The 23,624-nt window shown below is 39.6% G+C and overlaps 1 protein-coding gene across 1 annotated transcript; it reads right to left on the bottom strand.

The window, feature by feature from the left end:
• Positions 1-8,563: 8,563 nt before the first annotated feature.
• On the bottom strand, positions 8,564-22,717 carry UTS2 (urotensin 2). The gene is made up of 5 exons (XM_075840732.1): positions 22,635-22,717; positions 16,487-16,764; positions 13,582-13,707; positions 12,259-12,302; positions 8,564-8,896 (listed from the first exon to the last, which is right to left on the bottom strand). Exons 2-5 carry the CDS (start codon positions 16,587-16,589, stop codon positions 8,777-8,779), a joined length of 393 nt encoding a protein of 130 aa, XP_075696847.1. The 5' UTR covers positions 16,590-16,764; positions 22,635-22,717; the 3' UTR covers positions 8,564-8,776.
• Positions 22,718-23,624: the final 907 nt, after the last annotated feature.

The raw sequence follows: 23,624 nt of genomic DNA, 5'->3' as shown, positions 1-23,624 counted from the left end.
CAGTTGTCTAAACTGGTGTTTTTCTTACGTCCAAAAAATTGTTGAAACCGCCCTACGAGCCTCAATGACAATGTTCACACACCGCAGTTCCATTGTACATGCCTTTGTAAATGCATTACTCCTCTTGAACTGATCCTGAGTAACAACTTGTATTCTACTCCAGAGCTGCACTCTGACTCCAAAGCAGAATATAGTGTGCATACATTACTTATCCTGTACTGATCCTGAGTTACATCCTGTATTATACTCCAGAGCTGCCCTCACTATTCTGTGGGTGGAGTCACTGTGTACATACATTACATTACTGATCCTGAGTTACATCCTGTATTATACTCCAGGGCTGCCCTCACTATTCTGCTGGTGGAGTCACTGTGTACATACATTACTTATCCTGTACTGATCCTGAGTTACAATCTGTATTATACTCCAGAGCTGCACTCACTATGCTGCTGGTGGAGTCACTGTGTACATACATTACATTACTTATCCTGTACTGATCCTGAGTTACAGCCTGTATTATACTCCAGAGCTGCACTCACTATTCTGCTGGTGGAGTCACTGTGTACATACATTACATTATTTATCCTGTACTGATCCTGAGTTACAGCCTGTATTATACTCCAGAGCTGCACTCACTATTCTGCTGGTGGAGTCACTGTGTACATACATTATATTACTTATCCTGTACTGATCCCGAGTTACCTCCTGTATTATACTCCAGAGCTGCACTCACTATTCTGCTGGTGGAGTCACTGTGTACGTACATTACATTACTTATCCTGTACTGATCCGGAGTGACATCCTGTATTATACTCCAGAGCTGCACTCTCTATTCTGCTGGTGGAGTCACTGTGTGCATACATTACTTATCCTGTACTAATCCTGAGTTACATCCTGTATTATACTCCAGAGCTGCACTCACTATTCTGCTGGTGCAGTCACTGTGTACATACATTACTGATCCTGATTTATATCTTGTGCTATAATTCTGCGGGCTTCAGAGATTAAATCTTCCAGCATCCAATGCGGATTCATTGTCTGTACAGAGCTTGCTCTGGTGTTTTGTATTCTGGAAAGTGTTATCTTTGCACTAGACACTGAAGTGATGTTGTTCTTATACATATTAGATGAAAGTTGTCCGCTGATGTCCAGGTAAAGGATTAGGCCTGTGTGATTTCAGCATGCCGATCATTTGTTCCCGCGGGAGGTGTCTTCTTCCTCTCAGACGAGCCAAGTGTGCATGTATATGGGAGAGTCGGGAGGAATAGCTTTCGACTGAACAAGCATTTGGCCTACAGCTATCTACGGGCAGCTTATCTGTTACCTCCTACACTATAAGGGCTCACTTAAGATGCTAGGGGTGTGCTTGACGACCAGCTTGTTGAATTCAGTGACCGCCACCAGAATTGTGAATGCAGCACTGAACGGAAGCCAAGATAGTAGGTTAAAGAAAAACTCAATTTTCCTATTCTTGATGCCTGTGATGCAACCACAACTGTGTGCATGCGCTCGAAGGACATGTTCATATGAACATAGATCAGGGCCATCATTTCTTGCAAAGCTAATCCGGTTTCCCTTGCAGACCAATTGGCTTAGAGGGACAGATTTTTCAACATATAGGGTGCGCCATCTTATGCCCCTCCACCCCCAGGAAGTTGGGGTCCGTTCCTTCACATTTTGTTTTTTATAAGGCGATCTTATAGGAGAGTAATGTAAACTCTGATATTGCCAAATTTGGGGTCTAGAGGGATGGGTGACCACTCCAGTGGATTGTCACCCATCCCACTGTCTCATTATACATTTTTTTTAGAGCCTGCAGAGACTTAGGACCCTCTACAAATTCCCTCCACTATTTGGGTTAAAGGGAACCTGTCACCAGCATTTTACCAATCAAACCAGCAATACCTGGTGAAAAATCATTGTTATGTAACCTATAATTATTTTCTAAGTAGCGCTGTACCATTTAACTTTTTAGTGCTAATGAGCAGAAAAGAGTCAAATCCTCATTTGCAAAGAGTCACATCTTCATTCCTCCAGCGTTTCTCAGTTGCCTCCACCGCCTCCTTTTTAATTGACCGCTCCTCTCCCTCCACAGCACATGAAATCCTGTGGATGTCTACGACCGCGGCGCATGCGCATTGGACGGTTTCAGGGACGAACGAAACCGGCAAGGGTAGTGTAACTCAGATGAAGCCCTTGTGTGATATTTTAAACGAGCTGTCCGGGCCGAACAGGCGGTGGCGGTGGGCGTGGGCAGGCTCTAGAAGCCACACAATAGAGTGAACATTTACCACCATAAAAGGCGCAAAGATTTTAAAGAGCGATATTTACAGGCAGTGGAGGAATTTAGGACCGGGAATAACGGAAATAAACTGGACCGCTGCAGCCATTGAGCGGTGAGGAGAGTTCAACAGATATGTTGATGACCGGTTCCCCTTAAAGCGTCAACCTGAGAGAGGCGCCGATCCGGTTTATGGTCACCTTAGCAGCCTGTGTGTGTGTGTGTGTGTGTGTGTGTGTCACACACCACCCCCCCCCCCTCAAATATTGTATACCATGTACTGCATAGACCTAGGAATATATAGAAACCTGTATGGAAGCTGATGGTGCTATTATTTCCTGAGCCTAAAGTTAGATCTGTGTAATCTGGGCCGGTAGCGATCCATCCTCCACACGTTGTCACCTGTCAGCAGTGAGTTATCATTCCCAGAGGAGTAATGAAGGAGAAGATGAGGCCCGTGTCCAGTAAGAGATTCATTGATCTGGGGTCTAGACATGTGGGATGTAATGATTCTGAGGTTATCAACGTCCCGGGTGCCGTGTTCTACAGATGTAAAGAAATTCTCCGGCCACAACTGATCTTAACATCTGCAGGCAGTAAAAAGCCTTAAATTGGCTTATTTATATGGCCTGTCCAGGTTAGAAAATGAAATTTCCATACACTCTATTAGGGAATTCTGACTTAATAGAGGGGGGTCCTGTGTTCAGAATCCTCATCTTTTGACCGGAGTGGAGAGCGGTTACAAAGAGTGTCTCTATCTCTGGAGGACTTGTCCTGTCCTGCATTACCCAGACAGCCCTTTGATGTGAAGGAGCACCGTGTAATGCTAAATTTCCCCTGTGGTGGCGCTGCAGAAAAACTGTACACTAATGCCTCATGCACATGACCGTTGTGCCACTCGGGCCATTCTTGACAGCATCCAAGTAGCACCTGATAGTCTTCACGGACCCGTTTACTTTAGCGGGTCAATCGGGTCCGTGAAAAATGGTCCGAGTCAACGATCCGAGGAAAGATAGAACATGTCCCATCTTTCCTCGGATCACTGATGGGACTCGGACGGCGCACAGGGTCTTGTCCATGAGGCGTTACAGCCAGGTTCCCCATACAGATTAGACAATCACTGAGGGTCCCAGCAGGAGGACACTTCTAATGAGTAAATAAAGGTAAAAAAAAAATAATAATCCAACAATTTTATGGGATGCTAAAATCTACACGAATTAGGGAGGTCCTCGTATTATAATGAACAGCGGTGTTGGAGATTGATTCATAGATGAACTAAACGTTGGGGAAAAAGGGTAATTCCCGCGGGTCCTCCACAAGGTAGGCTCCAGGTGTGTGGTCCCATAGGCAGCACAGCCACAGTGGATACTCCTCTGTACGTTCGGTTTGGCAAGCATAGAGCATGCATTGGCTGCTGCCTCTGAGCCCAAGTGACCCTGGCATTTTCCCAGTGCTGACGTCAGCCCCCGGCCTCCCCCAAGTACATAGGTTTGCCCCGCTTTCTATTTGGTCACAACTGCAGGGACTGAATGCAGCTTTTCTTAACTTACCTTTCACTTACCCGCTCAGGTGCCCCAACATGCGATGGAGGGTGCCCATAGAGGGCGATGGAAAGTTCCTCAGTGAGTGAGAGAGATATATTACAATGTTATTTTTATATTATATGGGCACAGTGTGGTGGTATTATTTGTGCATTATATGACAGTATTATATGGGCACTATATGGCGTGGCTGTGGGGTTTCCACCAACCTTAATATGGAGCTGCCTCGTTGGCATGAACGCTCTTCACGCATTCCTTTGAAAGCCCTCTGCTGGCAGCCATACATATATATGGCCTCTACCCCGCCGACCTCAGCTGGTGTTGGCCTCATGAACAGGGCAGATCTTGAGACTGACACCTAAACCTCCCTCGGGCTGGGTCTCGTGAGTAGTTGTACAGTCTTTGGCAGGTCGCCGGTGACTTGGGTGCACACCCTAATAATGGGAATGACCGCACTCGACTATTCTCCGTTTCGTTCTTTTATAGGAAATTTAAGTTAATGAGGTTTTATTTTAGCCAATTATTGTAAATGTGAGGCATACGCTCCACCACTGTATGTGATCCACAGGGTTAAGCGCACGCTGGAGGAGCAGCTTATGCAGAACCTATTGGATCATTTGTCTTCCCTGCAGACCTGAGGCGCAGACCCTGTGAACAGGATTTATATGATAATGGGTCTGAAGTGTAGAAATCATGTCAGTGACGGATGCGGGATACCACGAAGATCAATGAAGCCTATATATAACATGGACGTCAGGCATTGATGAACAATTATGGGGGGAATATGTCCGATATCTCCCTGGACCTCATTGAAATGCAGTCTATCAAATTCCAGATGATAATAAAGTTGTTCCAAAAGCTATAGACATGCATTGTGCATATGATTTCTCCTGCAGTGTGTATACAGCAAGAAACGGTATAAAGACGACCAAAAAGAACAAAAAAAACGTATCCTATCCCGTTGGAAATCTAATGTCGTCCATAAACCAATACATAGGTTTTAACCCTACATGAAACCAGATGCAGCTGTATATGATGATGTCACAGGATCCGGTGAGGTAGCCCCAAGTAGTGTGATTACATCATTGTACTATATCTCATTGCCTGCGCCAACACTGCCCATTCTAAAGACCCCCAGCTATAGGGGCCCAGACACAAGCTTATGCCACTGCGGTTCTTAAAAGGGTCTTCTATGTGGTTTTATTGTCCTAGAAAATGTACCGTAAATATTGTCCAAGATATGACAGTGTCTGCATCCGTGCCGCATTCTAGAAAGGACCTCGTTGCAGAGAGGAATAAGGTTAAAGAGGAAATACTGTAATGGGAAGTAGATGTAAAGGATCCATACTACCTGCAAAATAGTCATAGAGTTTAACCAAGTGAGGAAAATGTCATTTTATTATCCATAGGTGCAATAATATAGTAGTTATATTCTTGTATATAGGGGCAGTATTATAATAGTTATATTCTTGTATATAGGGGGCAGTATTATAGTAGTTATATTCTTGTATATATGGGGCAGTATTATAGTAGTTATATTCTTGTATATGGGGGGCAGTATTATAGTAGTTATATTCTTGAATATATGGGGCAGTATTATAGTAGTTATATTCTTGTATATATGGGGCAGTATTATAGTAGTTATATTCTTGTATATGGGGGGCAGTATTATAGTAGTTATATTCTTGTATATAGAAGCAGTATTATAATAGTTATATTCTTGTATATAGGGGGCAGTATTATAGTAGTTATATTCTTGTATATAGGAGCAGTATTATAGTAGTTATATTCTTGTACATAGGGGGCAGTATTATAGTAGTTATATTCTTGTATATAGGAGCAGTATTATAGTAGTTATATTCTTGTATATAGGGGCAGTATTATAGTAGTTATATTCTTGTATATAGGGGACAGTATTATAGTAGTTATATTCTTGTAAATAGGAGGTAGTATTATAGTAGTTATATTCTTGTATAGAGGAGCAGTATTATAGTAGTTATATTCTTGTATATAGGGGCAGTATTATAGTAGTTATATTCTTGTATATAGGGAGCAGTATTATAGTAGTTATATTCTTGTATATAGGGGGCAGTATTATAGTAGTTATATTCTTGTATATAGGGGCAGTATTATAGTAGTTATATTCTTGTATATAGGGGGCAGTATTATAGTAGTTATATTCTTGTATAAAGGGGCAGTATTATAGTAGTTATATTCTTGTATATAGGGGGCAGTATTATAGTAGTTATATTCTTGTATATAGGGGCAGTATTATAGTAGTCATATTCTTGTATATAGGGGGCAGTATTATAGTAGTTATATTCTTGTATATAGGAGCAGTATTATAGTAGTTATATTCTTGTACATAGGGGGAGTATTATAGTAGTTATATTCTTGTATATAGGGGTAGTATTATAGTAGTTATATTCTTTTGTATATAGGAGCAGTATTATAGTAGTTATATTCTTGTATATAGGAGCAGTATTATAGTAGTTATATTCTTGTATATAGGGGGCAGTATTATATTAGTTATATGCTTGTATATAGGGGCAGTATTACAGTAATTATATTCTTGTATATAGGGGCAGTATTATAGTAGTTATATTCTTGTACATAGGGGGAGTATTATAGTAGTTATAGTCTTGTATATAGGAGGCAGTATTATAGTAGTTATATTCTTGTATATAGGAGGTAGTATTATAGTAGTTATATTCTTGTATATAGGAGACAGTATTATAGTAGTTATATTCTTGTATATAGGGGCAGTATTATAGTAGTTATATTCTTGTATATAGGGGGCAGTATTATAGTAGTTATATTCTTGTATATAGGGAGCAGTATTATAGTAGTCATATTCTTGTATATAGGGGGCAGTATTATAGTAGTTATATTCTTGTAAATAGGAGGTAGTATTATAGTAGTTATATTCTTGTATATAGGAGCAGTATTATAGTAGTTATATTCTTGTACATAGGGGGAGTATTATAGTAGTTATATTCTTGTATATAGGGGTAGTATTATAGTAGTTATATTCTTGTATATAGGGGGCAGTATTATATTAGTTATATGCTTGTATATAGGGGGCAGTATTACAGTAGTTATATTCTTGTATATGGGGGCAGTATTATAGTAGTTATATTCTTGTACATAGGGGGAGTATTATAGTAGTTATATTCTTGTACATAGGGGGCAGTATTATAGTAGTTATATTCTTGTATATAGGGGCAGTATTATAGTAGTTATATTCTTGTATATAGGAGGCAGTATTATAGTAGTTATATTTTTGTATATAGGAGGCAGTATTATAGTAGTTATATTCTTGTATATAGGGGCAGTATTATAGTAGTTATATTCTTGTATATAGGGGTCAGTATCATAGTAGTTATATTCTTGTATATAGGGGGCAGTATTATAGTAGTTATATTCTTGTACATAGGGGTCAGTATTATAGTAGTTATATTCTTGTACATAGGGGTCAGTATTATAGTAGTTATATTCTTGTATATAGGGGCAGTATTATAGTAGTTATATTCTTGTACATAGGGGGCAGTATTATAGTAGTTATATTCTTGTATATAGGGGCAGTATTATAGTAGTTATATTCTTGTACATAGGGGCAGTATTATAGTAGTTATATTCTTGTATATAGGGGGCAGTATTATAGTAGTTATATTCTTGTATATAGGGGGCAGTATTATAGTAGTTATATTCTTGTATATAGCGGCAGTATTACAGTAGTTATATTCTTGTACATAGGGGGCAGTATTATAGTAGTTATATTCTTGTATATAGGGGCAGTATTATAGTAGTTATATTCTTGTATATAGGGGCAGTATTATAGTAGTTATATTCTTGTATATAGGGGGCAGTATTATAGTAGTTATATTCTTGTATATAGGGGGCAGTATTATAGTAGTTATATTCTTGTATATAGGAGGCAGTATTATAGTAGTTATATTCTTGGATATAGGGGCAGTATTATAGTAGTTATATTCTTGGATATAGGGGCAGTATTATAGTAATTATATTCTTGTATATAGGGGCAGTATTATAGTAGTTATATTCTTGTATATAGGGGGCAGTATTATAGTAGTTATATTCTTGTATATAGGGAGCAGTATTATAGTAGTTATATTCTTGTATATAGGGGGCAGTATTATAGTAGTTATATTCTTGTATATAGGGGGCAGTATTATAGTAGTTATATTCTTGTATATAGGAGGCAGTATTATAGTAGTTATATTCTTGTATATATGGGGCTGTATTATAGTAGTTATATTCTTGGATATAGGGGCAGTATTATAGTAGATATATTCTTGTGATACAGGAGGCAGTATAAGTACCGTACGAATATTCTTGTAGATAGAAGAGAGTATTATAAATGTTATATATTTCTGTCTATGGATGGAACTATTATAGTGAGATCACTTATTTGAGCAAAATTAAATTGAGCCATTGTTCTCCTCCAGCCACCAGGTCTCTGACCATTGTCTAGTTGCCCAAATGCTTTGGTACTCTCCATTAAGTAGTAGAAAAATAAAGGAGAAATAATGTGGGCGGGGCCTTGATACAGAGGGACCAATTTTAATGGGACATGAGCATTTTTTTAATTTGTGATGTATCATTTTAAACCCCTACCAGGGCGATATTTTCATGTTTGTCCTATTTGTCGTTATAATTTTAATATTTATTCACCATACGCATCTTGAAATAATTTGATATTCCACATATTATTGTCATTATTACTTTTATTAAATCGCTTCCATTGAAGAAAAGAAAACTTATACCAAATATAAGCAGAACAGAAAATACTCTTTTGAAATTTAAAAGAAACTATTTTGCAGAGTTCGTTTTTATATCCGTTATTCCGTCGTGTGTTGAGATGAGGCGTCATTGTAAATACAGGGGTGTATAAATAAGCAGAACTCCTATAGATATTTCCCAATCTTCACATTCAGACACAGTATTTCCAGAAACATTCAGATAAATTCCCTGCTCTCTTCTTATAAGGTTTGCGCTCTTTTCTTTGAAGTCGACTCAATAGTGATATCTGTGGCTTCTTGTCAAACAACTCCTGAAATAAAAAAAATGTTTTTATTATTCTGAATTTCACCTTTGCCATGCCCAAGATGTTGCCCCCGGCTGAGTATTAGAATTTGTGCAAGCTGCCAAAATAAGTGGGGATACTGCCCCCTATATACAAGAATATAACTACTATAATACTGCTCCTATATACAAGAATATAACTACTATAATACTGCCCCCTATATACAAGAATATAACTACTATAATACTGCTCCTATATACAAGAATATAACTACTATAATACTGCCCCCTATATAAAAGAATATAACTACTATAACACTGCCCCCTATATACAAGAATATAACTACTATAATACTGCCCCCTATATACAAGAATAGAACTACTATAATACTGCCCCCTATATACAAGAATAGAACTACTATAATACTGCTCCTATATACAAGAATATAACTACTATAATACTGCCTCCTATATATAAGACTATAACTACTATAATACTGCTCCTATGTACAAGAATATAACTACCATAATACTGCCCCCTATATACAAGAATATAACTACTATAATACTGCCCCCTATATACAAGAATATAACTACTATAATACTGCCCCCTATGTACAAGAATATAACTAATATAATACTGGTCCTATATACAAGAATATAACTACTATAATACTGCCCCCTATATACAAGAATAGAACTACTATAATACTGCCCCCTATATACAAGAATATAACTACTATAATACTGCTCCTATATACAAGAATATAACTACTATAATACTGCCTCCTATATATAAGACTATAACTACTATAATACTGCTCCTATGTACAAGAATATAACTACTATAATACTGCCCCTATATACAAGAATATAACTACTATAATACTGCCCCCTATATACAAGAATATAACTACTATAATACTGCCCCCTATGTACAAGAATATAACTAATATAATACTGCTCCTATATACAAGAATATAACTACTATAATACTGCTCCTATATACAAGAATATAACTACTATAATACTGCCCCTATATACAAGAATATAACTACTATAATACTGACCCCTATATACAAGAATATAACTACTATAATACTGACCCCTATATACACGAATATAACTACTATAATACTGCTCCTATATACAAGAATATAACTACTATAATACTGCCCCTATATACAAGAATATAACTACTATAATACTGCCCCCTATATACAAGAATATAACTAGTATAATACTGTCCCCTATATACAAGAATATAACTACTACAATACTGCCCCTATGTACAAGAATATAACTACTATAATACTGCCCCCTATATACAAGAATATAACTACTATAATACTGTCCCCTATATACAAGAATATAACTACTATAATACTGCCCCTATATACAAGAATATAACTACTATAATACTGCCCCTATGTACAAGAATATAACTACTATAATACTGCTCCTATGTACAAGAATATAACTACTATAATACTGCTCCTATATACACGAATATAACTACTATAATACTGCTCCTATATACAAGAATATAACTACTATAATACTGTCCCCTATATACAAGAATATAACTAGTATAATACTGTCCCCTATATACAAGAATATAACTACTATAATACTGCCCCCTATATACAAGAATATAACTAACTATAATACTGCCCCTATATACAAGAATATAACTACTATAATACTGCCCCCTACATACAAGAATATAACTACTATAATACTGCCCCTATGTACAAGAATATAACTACTATAATACTGCCCCCTATATACAAGAATATAACTACTATAATACTGCCCCTATGTACAAGAATATAACTACTATAATACTGCCCCCTATGTACAAGAATATAACTACTATAATACTGCTCCTATTTACACGAATATAACTACTATAATACTGCTCCTATATACAAGAATATAACTACTATAATACTGCTCCTATGTACAAGAATATAACTACTATAAGGGCGGGTTCACACATAGCGGAATTTCACTTAAATTCCGCTGCGGACACTCCGCAGCGTTAATCCGCAGCGGAGCCGTTTCTCCATTGACTTTCACTTTAATTTAGCAGTGTTCGTTTACACGATGCGTACAATTCCGCTGCGGAGCATAGGCTGCGGAGCGGAATTTGGTGTCCGCAGCATGCTCTGTCTTTTGCGGAGCAGTGGCGGACTGGTTGCGGACTCATGGCGGAATTTCTCCATTGACTTCAATGGAGATTCAAAGTTCCGCAATGAAGTCCGCAGCTGTCATGCACATGTCATGTGTGCTGCGGATACGTCTTGCTTTTTTAACTTGACATTTCTTCATTCTGGCTGGACCTATGTATTTCTAGGTCTACAGCCAGACTGAGGAAGTCAATGGGGCTCCCGTAATGACGGGAGCGTTGCTAGGAGACGTCAGTAAATAGTCACTGTCCAGGGTGCTGAAAGAGTTAAGCGATCGGCAGTAACTGTTTCTGCACCCGGGACAGTGACTACCGATCCCAATATACATGTATCTGTAAAAAAAAATGAAGTTCGTACTTACCGAGAACTCCTTGCTTCTGTCTCCAGTCCGGCCTCCCAGGATGACGTTTCATCCCATGTGACGGCTGCAGCCAATCACAGGCCAAGCACAGGCTGCAGCGGTCACATGGACTGGCGCGTCATCCAGGGAGGTCGGGCTGGATGCCGAAAGAGGGACGCGTCACCAAGACAACGGCCGGTAAGTATGAAAGTCGTTTACTTTCACTAGGGAAAGTGCTGTCCCTTCTCTCTATCCTGCACTGATAGGGAGAAGGGAAGCACTTTTCCCGCAGTCCGCAGCAGCTAGTCCGCATCAATTTTCTGCACATTTTGTGCAGATCCGCAGCCGTAATCCGCAACCCGGATTAGGTGCGGCATTGATGCGGACAGTTGCGGAGGAATTCCGCCATGTGTGGGCATGCCCTTATACTGCTCCTATATACACACGAATATAACTACTATAATACTGCTCCTATATACAAGAATATAACTACTATAATACTGTCCCCTATATACAAGAATATAACTACTATAATACTGCCCCTATATACAAGAATATAACTACTATAATACTGCCCCTATATACAAGAATATAACTACTATAATACTGCCCCCTATATACAAGAATATAACTACTATAATACTGCTCCTATGTACAAGAATATAACTACTATAATACTGCTCCTATATACACGAATATAACTACTATAATACTGCTCCTATATACAAGAATATAACTACTATAATACTGTCCCCTATATACAAGAATATAACTAGTATAATACTGTCCCCTATGTACAAGAATATAACTACTATAATACTTGTCAGTTTATCAGTTTATACAGTGACTGGAACTTACCTCTTTTATGACATCGTCCATATTATAAGTTCCAAGACTGATGCCTAATAAAAAGAGAAATATATTTATCCTGCGACAATTCAGTAAAAGTACAAATGATTCAGTTTTTTTATATGTAGGTCTGTTTGCCTAGTTCTATTTGTTTGTATGAGAAAAACTATGCTGTACACTCAGCTGGGGACTTGTACTAATGTAACTACATAATACATTTTGTGGACAGCGCTGCAGAATATGTTGGAGCTTTATAACATGAGATAATAGTTTGTATTATATTTTATATGTTTCCAGGATCAGGTTTATTCTGATTACCAAAAGTATAAACAAATCACATGGCTCACTCTGACTTCTAATGTGGAAAGTTGGTGGAGATTCCTCATGATGCATCTATGCCAGCATCTGTAGAATTAGGGGTCTCGCAGATGGACACAGGGACTGCTCCACCTAACCACTAAACATCAGGGACTACTCCACCAAATCACTGAATATTAGGTATTGCTCCTTTAAACCACTCAATAATGAGGACCTCTCTACTAAACAGGGCTGCCCCAACAAGCCCCTGAAAACCAGACCCTCCTCCACCAAACTACTAAATACTTGGACGTCTTCGCCAAAACACTGACTATCAGAGACTGCTCCAACAAAAAATTGTGCACCACAAACTTCTCCATTAAATCACTGAAGACCAGAGGCAGCTCCACCAAATCACTGAAAACCAGAGGCAGCTCCACCAAACTACTGAAGAGCAGAGACAGCTCCACCAAACCACTGAAGACCAGAGACAGCTCCACCAAAACACTGAAGAGCAGAGACAGCTCCACCAAACCACTGAAGACCAGAGACAGCTCCACTAAACCACTGAAGACTAGAGACAACTCCACCAAACCACTGAAGACCAGAGACAGCTCCACCAAACCACTGAAGACCAGAGACAGCTCCACCAAACCACTGAAGAGCAGAGACAGCTCCACCAAACCACTGAAGACCAGAGACAGCTCCACTAAACCACTGAAGACTAGAGACAACTCCACCAAACCACTGAAGACCTGAGGCAGCTTCACCAAACTACTGAAGACTAGAGACAACTCCACCAAACCACTGAAGACCAGAGACAGCTCCACCAAACCACTGAAAAGCAGAGACAACTCCACCAAACCACTGAAGGCTAGGGACTTCTCAACTGGACCTTGGAATACCTGGAGCTTCTTCCTCAAATTACTGAACACGAGGGACTGCTTAACTAATGACTTTCATTTCTACTTCGGTGTATGTGTGCCTTCCCCTTTTGGAAAGCGACATTCACTTGAATCGTTTCGTGTACTGTACCTTCTTTGCTGAAAATGTCATCTGTATTAATATCTGTGTCTCTGCCCTTGTCCAGAAATGAAGGCAGATTCTGTAATAAGTGAGTGTCGACCCAACTGCTCACATCTCCAAAATCCATCTTTGAATCTGTCAAAAGGAAAACGGAATAATAAACGACTGTAAAGCAAGCATCGCCGCAAAATAATAATAAGCTAAGACATAAGTGCGGAGAAAATGTGCGCAAAACCTGCGATAACCAATGGCAACCAATCAAATATCAGCTTTCTAAACCAGTACAAAATAGAACTAGAAATGGTGCATCAGCAGAATACGACCCAGAATGAATGAAATTATAATTCTTAAAGGAATACTTCTACAGTGAGTGAGGGGGCGGAGCATGACACAAAGGTTCAAAGAACATCAAAGAGAGAATTTCTTTGTCATGCTCCTCCTCCTTTAGTTTGTGACTGTGGTTTCACAAAGTGACCAAGAAGATTAAGAAATGATCCATGCAGCAACAAATAATAAAGCGAAGATAGAAGCGTAAAATTATTTTGATAGTGAATGACAATCTTTATACAAATGTACGAGGTTGATAACAAAGAGCAGTAGTTAGCCATTATGTTTTATATATGAAGTTTAATCATTGCATAATTAAAAAGTTTTGCAATTTTCTAATAGACGTTGTGCATCAGTTCCTTACAGCTTTAAAGATCTCTTCTTGCTGTCAGTGAATGGAAACATTCCTATTTACTTCCAGAGGTTAAGAACAACAAAAGTTAAATACAAAACAATATAATAGAAGAAATGCAACATATAGTGTAAGGAGCAGAAAACAAGAAACGTAAAGGTGTGTCATGTGACCACACACATGATGGAGGTACTGCCAGGTGCGGTCTATGTGCAGTCACATGACATGAACATTGAGGGACACCGCACCTGTGGCTATATTGTTCCTTCACAAATCAAGAGGGAGGAATTTTGGCTACATGACCCCTCCCGCCACTATTTATAATGAAGGATGACTTTGCTGTTGCAGTGAATGAGTCACAATTATTAGTACGTCTGAGTTAATGGGGTCGAGGATGTGATAGAACTTAATCAGTTTTATTAGATGATACTTCATTCAGTTTCCCTTTTGTCTGATAACAGAAAGCAATAGCATATAGTAACCTTTGTAAAAATGTAGAAAATTTAAAGGGGTTTTCCTACAAACAAAACGTATCAGCTACACCTAGGACAGGTGATAAATGTTAAAACACCCGGACCCCCACGAGCACTAGTCGCCCGTTCCTCTCATTCGATGGCTTCCATAACTCCTATATGGTTGTATGGAGAGAAAATGTGTTTGTGCTACCACCGCGTCATACAATCTGGGGAACCCCTTCAAATCTGCCGGGAGATTTATGGGTATGTGTCTGCAGGGGGTTTCCTCCAGGTACCCACTCCACCCACACTCCAAAGACGTAGTCATAGGTTAGTTGGCTTCCCCTTAATATGATCCCATGTGTGTGTAGGAAATTAGATTGTGACCTCTATTGGGGAACGGGACTAATGTGAGTGGTGACAATCTCTGTACAGCGCTGCGGAATATGTTGGTGTCATATAGGCAATAAAAATAAATATGTGAAATCTGCCTGATTTTGAATGCAAAAAATAAATACTTAATTAAATTAATAAAAAATTATAATACAGTAAAGAAAAAAGTAATTTGGCATCAAAAGGGACATAATTGGATTATCAAATATTCTGGATTACTTGACCGTCATAGGAAAGTATATAAAACACTTCAATAAGGGGGGAGAACCTCCTGGATGACCCCCCCCCCCCCCCCCCCCCAAGAAAACATGTTCTGTACTGGAAACAATTATTGGATTACAGAATAAAGGATTTTTTTTTTTAATTATTATTATTATTATTATTATCATAATTATATATATATTCTTCACTTATTATTATTATTATTAGTATATATTATTTTTTTCTATATATATTCTCCACTTATTATTTTTATTATTATCATAATTATATATATATTCTACACTTATTATTAGTATATATTATTTTTTTCTATATATATTCTTCACTTATTATTATTATTATTATTATTATATATTATTTTTTTCTATATATATTCTCCACTTATTATTTTTATTATTATCATAATTATATATATATTCTACACTTATTATTAGTATATATTATTTTTTTCTATATATATTCTCCACTTATTATTATTTTTATTATTATTAATAATATTAGTTACATTTGTACGATGCTAATTATTGGATTATGGATGTTTGAAAGTATTTATTACAGAGCATATGAATAAATCAGATAAATGCAGAAATGAATTTAAAAAAATTCAAGATCAATAGTTAGAAATAAATATAAAAAATAACATAAAAAACTTAATAAATATATAAAATAAAAAAGAATAATATGTTAATAATTCAGCAAATAATAAATACAGAAATGTAAAATTTGAATGCAAGTTTTACAGTAAAATATTTTTAGCAACTTTGTTGCTATGCTGTTTCCTACCATTTATTGTCAAGAGAAAAAAATCTAAACTAGTAATAAAAAAAAAAAAGGAAAGTGACTTTGTTATTCCAACTCCTTAAATTATCCATCACTTATACAGTCTGGAATATTCACTTGATTTCTTATTACTGTAATATCTTAAAAAAGTAAGTACCCTCAGCATAAAAAAAAAATAATGAAAATTACGTGAATATATTCCTTAAATACGAGGCTAATGGAGATATTTAATTCCAGACTATAAAGCAATTTATTTTCGGCATTTAAAACGTCCTTGACCCTTCTGTAGGATTAATCATTAGGAATTGGCTGCAGGATATCAAGACGTTTAGTGGTTTAACCTTCATTTGGGGGAAAGGTATAATAAAGATATAATTATTCTTACCTGGTATTCGGAAGGAGATCTCATTGGGGTCCAGGATCGGAAGTGATCGGAGTGGGCTGAAGACAATGGCAAGGATGAGCCCGCAGGACAGGAGCTTGTGCATGGCTGCTGGACCCGGGAGCTGATATAGCAGGAGGCAGCTTCTCTGATTCTCCTTTGGTTGCCAGGTTTATCATTAAAGCGTCAAATCTTATATAGCGTTGTATGACGACATAGGAAACATCGCTCCCCTCCAAGAAGACAGATGACGAGCCAATGGTTCCATCCCCACTGAATTCCTAATGCGAGACACTTTGCATTGATGTCATTCTTCAAGGTTCATAGGCAAGAAATTGACTGTCTCCCAGGCCCTCGCTACAAACTGTTACAGCAAATGTGGCATAGCCAATGAAAGAAAGTAACTCAAGGAGTTAGGAAAGGGTCAACTCTTGGTGGAGGAGATGACCGAGGCAACGAGGCCGGTGATTTATGGGCTCGCACCTAATTTGACGTAAGACACCGGGGCTTTGAAAGGTGGATTTTTTACTGAGGTGGATGGATGAGGTGTCAGGTGGTGTTTGGGGGGGGGGTGTCATATACACCGAGAAGATGAAATGGTTGTCGATCACGTTTGGTGGATCCGATGAACATGTAATTAATAGATTTTACTTTTTTTTACGCTTTTGGAATAATCAACCGGTGTATAAAATGATACTGATTAACCCTTTCTTTCCTACAAAGACCAGAATAAAGTTTAGGCAGGGGTGTTAGCAGGCTCGAATTATAGGGTGAGAACAAGGAGTAGACACGTTCCCCCCCACCACCTTGGGGACCTCCATCACCCAGTTCCCTCCAGTAATTCTAAGACACTCCCAGCAGCAAGACTTGGATGTTTGGAAAGAATTAAAGTGCACCTTCAACAATACACAAATTTTAAGATGTTAAAGGGGATCTCCCTACTTGTTAGAAGGGTCCCCTGATGATAAGCAGATCACAAAGTGTCCCCCTGATGGGACCCCCGGCGATCAGCTGTAATCTGTGGGGGAACCTGACAGTAAGTGTTCAGTTTCCCTGCAGCCACCACCACAGGAGAAATGAAGCATTACACAGTGTCCATTCCTATGAATGTGTTGTTTGTGTAATGTAAGAAAGGACAGGTCCTCCAGAGCGAGTGATGTTGTTCTTTGTGATCACTTTCCACTCCGGCCAAGAAATGAGGATCCTGAACAGAGGACCCCCCCCCCCGCTATTAGCTCAGAATTCCCTAATAGGGTGTATGGAAATGGGTTTTCTAAACTGGACAACTCCTTTCATATGTGTGGACAGCACTGTTCTTCGTGTATATACAGTGAAGGAAATAAGTATTTGATCCCTTGCTGATTTTGTAAGTTTGCCCACTGTCAAAGACATGAACAGTCTAGAATTTTTAGGCTAGGTTAATTTTACCAGTGAGAGATAGATTATATATATAAAAAAAAAAGAAAATCACATAGTCAAAATTATATATATTTATTTGCATTGTGCACAGAGAAATAAGTATTTGATCCCTTTGGCAAACAAGACTTAATACTTGGTGGCAAAACCCTTGTTGGCAAGCACAGCAGTCAGACGTTTTTTGTAGTTGATGATGAGGTTTGCACACATGTTAGATGCAATTTTGGCCCACTCCTCTTTGCAGATCATCTGTAAATCATTAAGATTTCGAGGCTGTCGCTTGGCAACTCGGATCTTCAGCTCCCTCCATAAGTTTTCGATGGGATTAAGGTCTGGAGACTGGCTAGGCCACTCCATGACCTTAATGTGCTTCTTTTTGAGCCACTCCTTTGTTGCCTTGGCTGTATGTTTCGGGTCATTGTCGTGCTGGAAGACCCAGCCACGAACCATTTTTAATGTCCTGGTGGAGGGAAGGAGGTTGTCACTCAGGATTTGACAGTACATGGCTCCATCCATTCTCCCATTGATGCGGTGAAGTAGTCCTGTGCCCTTAGCAGAGAAACACCCCCAAAACATAATGTTTCCACCTCCATGCTTGACAGTGGGGACGGTGTTCTTTGGGTCATAGGCAGCATTTCTCTTCCTCCAAAAACGGCGAGTTGAGTTAATGCCAAAGAGCTAAATTTTAGTCTCATCTGACCACAGCACCTTCTCCCATTCACTCTCAGAATCATCCAGATGTTCATTTGCAAACTTCAGACGGGCCTGTACATGTGCCTTCTTGAGCAGGGGGACCTTGCGGGCACTGCAGGATTTTAGTCCATTACGGCGTAATGTGTTACCAATGGTTTTCTTGGTGACTGTGGTCCCAGCTGCCTTGAGATCATTAACAAGTTCCCCCCGTGTAGTTTTCAGCTGAGCTCTCACCTTCCTCAGGATCAAGGATACCCCACGAGGTGAGATTTTGCATGGAGCCCCAGATCGATGTCGATTGACAGTCATTTTGTATGTCTTCCATTTTCTTACTATTGCACCAACAGTTGTCTCCTTCTCACCCAGCGTCTTACTTATGGTTTTGTAGCCCATTCCAGCCTTGTGCAGGTCTATGATCTTGTCCCTGACATCCTTAGAAAGCTCTTTGGTCTTGCCCATGTTGTAGAGGTCAGAGTCAGACTGATTAATTGAGTCTGTGGACAGGAGTCTTTTATACAGGTGACCATGTAAGAGCTGTCTTTAATGCAGGCACCAAGTTGATTTGGAGCGTGTAACTGGTCTGGAGGAGGCTGAACTCTTAATGGTTGGTAGGGGATCAAATACGTATTTCTCTGTGCACAATGCAAATAAATATATATCATTTTGACTATGTGATTTTCTGTTTTTTTTTAATATAATCTATCTCTCACTGGTAAAATTAACCTAGCCTAGAAATTCTAGACTGTTCATGACTTTGACAGTGGGCAAACTTACAAAATCAGCAAGGGATCAAATACTTATTTCCTTCACTGTAGCTCCAATAAACTGGATGCACTGCTAACTAGAAACAATTTAGTGGTGCATTTTTATTGCCATAGGAATTTGGAGATAAGCAGCAGACAGACATATCTGGCTCCGCTTATCTCTCAGATGAACAAATGATCTGGTATGTTAGAATCCATCATGGCAATTCCTGTTTACACCAGGACATGCGTTGGCTGTCCTCATACACATTTGGCTGCGGTTAGACGCTGTTGACATGTCTAGCATAATTCAGCCATCAATTATATGATACTACTACTGGAGAAGGGGGTTCCACCAAGCTTAATCCATCCCTAGGAGTCAGGATAAAGGAATCAGTGAATGAAACAGGGCAAGGCATGAAGCAAAAGATAAAGAAATGAGCGGAAAAGGCAAAAGAGTTAATGAGGTTGTCTAGTTTTGCTTACCCCATATCAAATTGCAGGCCCCCCACTGATACATGGGGGTATTGCTGGTGCCTTACTGACACAGGGAGGGGGGGGGGGGCACATGTAAGGGCTGCTATTCAGGAACAGATTATCACATAGGTGAAAGAGGTATTTGCCCTGTAGTAGTGGCATACATAAAGGATGGTGGGTCTTAGAGCAAAGACAAAAATGTGGCTGCTTTCAGGTGCTGCCTGACACCACCACACTTTTAAGCACTTGTAACAGGAGGTCCTGCTGCCAAGATTGCCGTTTTCTTGAGATAAGTACATTTTCCACTTTCCTGTGCAAGTTCTTACCACCCATTTAAATAGGACAACAACAGCCCAGGGTGTGCCCCACCTCTCTATGGGCCCCGTAACAGCTGCATGGGCGGTCTCTGTGGTATGTAGACCCTTGCCCTGAGCCGCCATCATTTAACGGCCTCCCCCACACATTGTGGTCAAAGAGCATTTTTTGACACGAACCTTGGCAAAACCCGTACCATTTTGTCTGAAATTTTGCCAAAAAATCGTGGCAAAATGCAGCAGTTTTGCTATTGTTCAAGGGAGAAAATGCCCTTTAACTGCAATGTGAGGACCGAGCTTTAGGTGACGGGTTTACCATTGCTACATCTGTGTAGAAGATAGATAGATAGATAGATAGATAGATAGATAGATAGATAGATAGATAGATAGATAGATAGATAGATAGATAGATAGATAGATAGATAGATAGATAGATAGATAGATATGAGATAGATAGATAGATAGATAGATAGATAGATAGATAGATAGATAGATAGATAGATAGATAGATATGAGAGAGATAGATAGATAGATAGATAGATAGATAGATAGATAGATAGATAGATATGAGATAGATAGATAGATAGATAGATAGATAGATAGATAGATAGATAGATAGATAGATAGATAGATAGTAGGGGTGTAGAGGAGTGAATCACTTTCTGTCGCTGGGTAAGAGAGCACAGAATGTGCCTATTTATCAAGCATCACTTCAAATTACTCCGTCCAGCTGAGTGGAAATTGGTCCATTTTTGGCCTTGTCAGGTGCATTTATCATACACAGTTTGGACTATAAATTGTTCTCCTCCATGGACGGATGCACCAGGATCACTGCTGGATTTCAAGCAAAATGTAAAGTGGTTTCTATCTTATAACATTCGCAGGCACGTGGATGAAGAAGGCGGCGGGGGCGGGGGGGGGGGGGGGGGGGGGGGTTTGCTACGAAAATCAAGAAAAGTAAGACTTTTATCTTAGTAATAATATAATAATGAAACCATTTATATTTCTACCTTGTATGAATATAGAAGTGATAATTCAACCATCATTTTAAAAGTGTCAGTGGGAGATGCAGCGTCAGACAGGGCCCAGCGGTCATCCGGGCTCCTGCAGATCTGTCAGAGTGGCAGGAGGACAAATCACTGGAGTCGGGGGAGGTGATTAAAATGAAAAATTAAACCCGTCTTCTACCGAAGACCCTTTAAAACTACCACTGCCCTAGACCACGAAGGAAGCAAACAATGATTCCTCTACTGCCCAGACCACCAAGAATGGTGGCATTTACCCCTCCACTACCCTAGCCCAACAGGTAAGCAGAAATTAACCCCTCCACTACGCTAGACCACCAGAGAATGAGACATTAGCCTCAGACCACCAGGGAAGCCTTCCATCTATTACCCTAGACCACGAAGGATGGCGGCATTCATCCCTCCACTACCCTAGATCATCAGGGAAGCAGTCATTAACCCCACCAATACCCCAGACCACCAGGGAAGCAGGGGTTAATTCCTTCACTTTCCTAGACCACCAGGGAAGATAGAATTGGTCTGAAATATATAAAGCAAACATTGACCCCTCTTCTGCCCTAGAACACAAGGAATGGTGGCATTTACCCCTACCCTAGACCACCAGGGAAGCAGACATTAACCCCTGCACTACCATAGAGCACCAGGGAAGCAGACATTAACCCCTCCACTACCATAGAGCACCAGGGAAGCAGACATTAAACCCTCCACTACAATAGACCACCAGGGAAGCAGACATTATTCCCTCCACTACCCTAGACCACCAGGGAAGCAGACATTAACCCCTGCACTACCCTAGACCACCAGGAAAGCAGACATTAACCGCTCCACCACGCTAGACCACCAGGGAAGCAGACATTAACCCCCCCCCCCCCCCACTACCCTAGACCACCAGCAAAACAGACATTAACCTTAAACCACCAGGGAAGCCTCCTTCCATCCATTACCCTAGACCACGAAGGATGGCGGCATTCATCCCTCCACTACCCTAGATCCCCAGGGAAGCAGACATTAACCCCACCAATACCCTAGACCACCAGGGAAGCAGACATTAACCCCTCCACAAGCCTAGACCATGAGAAAAGCAGACATTAACCCCTCCACTACCATAGACCACCAGGGAAGCAGACATTAACCCCTCCACTACTCTGGGCCACCAGGGAAGCAGACATTAACTCCTTCACTACCCTAGACCACCAGGGAAATTTGAATTAGTCTGAAATATTTTCATCTTATAGTCCAGTGTGTTTTATAGTCTGAAAAATATGGTGAATCTGGACCTTTAGCAAGTGAGTTTAGGGTTAAAAAAAATAGAATGCAGAATGCAAGTTTGGGCTAGAAGTAGGTGCTGGATTGTCAGACTTTCTGGATCATCAGATGCTGGATTTAAGTCATTTTATACAAAAATCCACACTGTCTTTTATGTGATATTATGCAATATTATGGCTCTTTTCTCACCCCATAATAAGTATTTATATTTTCTCACCACAAAGAGCCTCTTTCAGCTACTCCCTCCTACGATAAACTCTTCCCTAATGGTGCAAATCCTCTCCGTTTCCACAGATCACTGCCCGCTGGCTTGGGATAATGTTATATTTGGCAGAGATAAGCTGTTTGTATGCACTCTCTATCTATTCCATGAAAACCTACAGGACTAGTAGGGTGGCGCCGTGTGTGCCCCCCTTGTTCTCTACAACCAGAGCCTGTCATACGAGCCTATTATGTCATTACTAGCTGATTAGTAGGAGGCTGAGATACAAATGTGTTGTCTTTATCTTGTTTATGTTCTTTATGAGCCAAAGTCGATTTGGCATGACCTGAACGTAATGCCCACATGGGCCATGGTCAGGGTGCCAGGTCTCATGAAGATAAAATGCTATCAGATGTGTTGGAGCTACATAGGACGCACGCTGAGATCTGGCGGTCATGCATTTGCTGACGGTCTCGCCATATGTTACAACACTTGTAATCACAAAAACAGAAATAATTGCACAGACCCCAGCGCCAAAGAATGGAGTTACCTCCCCTGCACCATATGCAGAGATGCGGTGTTAAAAGTAGTCATTATCAGGCATTATCGTGAGACAGCCCTGGGGGTCGAGCTGCTTGTAATAAAGTGTGAACCCAGGTGACATAAAGATGGTTTCCTTCCTTATTTTGCTTAGGAGCTTCAATCAGCATTGATCGCCGTGTCTGAGGGGTTAAATGGCCGGAATGTGAGGTTTTTAGCCCTGTCCTTGCGATCACCATGTATACATATACTATATGGCCAAAGTATGTGGACACCCTTCCTTATTATTGAGTTCAGGTGTTTCTGCCACATCCATTGCAAACAGGTGCATAAAATCAAGCACACAACCATGCAATTTCCGTAGACAAACAATGCTAGTAGAATAGATTGTACTGAAGAGCAGTGACTTTATATCTGGGATTGTCATAGGACGTCATCTATTTATTATTTTCAGAAATGTCTCAT

The sequence above is a fragment of the Rhinoderma darwinii genome, chromosome 10, assembly GCF_050947455.1.
Source record: "Rhinoderma darwinii isolate aRhiDar2 chromosome 10, aRhiDar2.hap1, whole genome shotgun sequence".
Classification (NCBI taxonomy): domain Eukaryota; kingdom Metazoa; phylum Chordata; class Amphibia; order Anura; family Rhinodermatidae; genus Rhinoderma; species Rhinoderma darwinii.
This window is presented reverse-complemented; position numbering and strand designations above follow the sequence as displayed.

Excerpts from the sequence above, each read along its gene's own strand:
- UTS2 (XM_075840732.1), bottom strand. The coding sequence starts at position 16,589 with ATGCACAAGCTCCTGTCCTGCGGGCTCATCCTTGCCATTGTCTTCAGC. Across the intron at positions 12,303-13,581 it reads TGACATTTTCAGCAAAGAAG|GCATCAGTCTTGGAACTTAT; the intron begins GTACAGTACACG and ends TCTTTTTATTAG. Across the intron at positions 8,897-12,258 it reads TGGACGATGTCATAAAAGAG|GAGTTGTTTGACAAGAAGCC; the intron begins GTAAGTTCCAGT and ends TTTTTATTTCAG.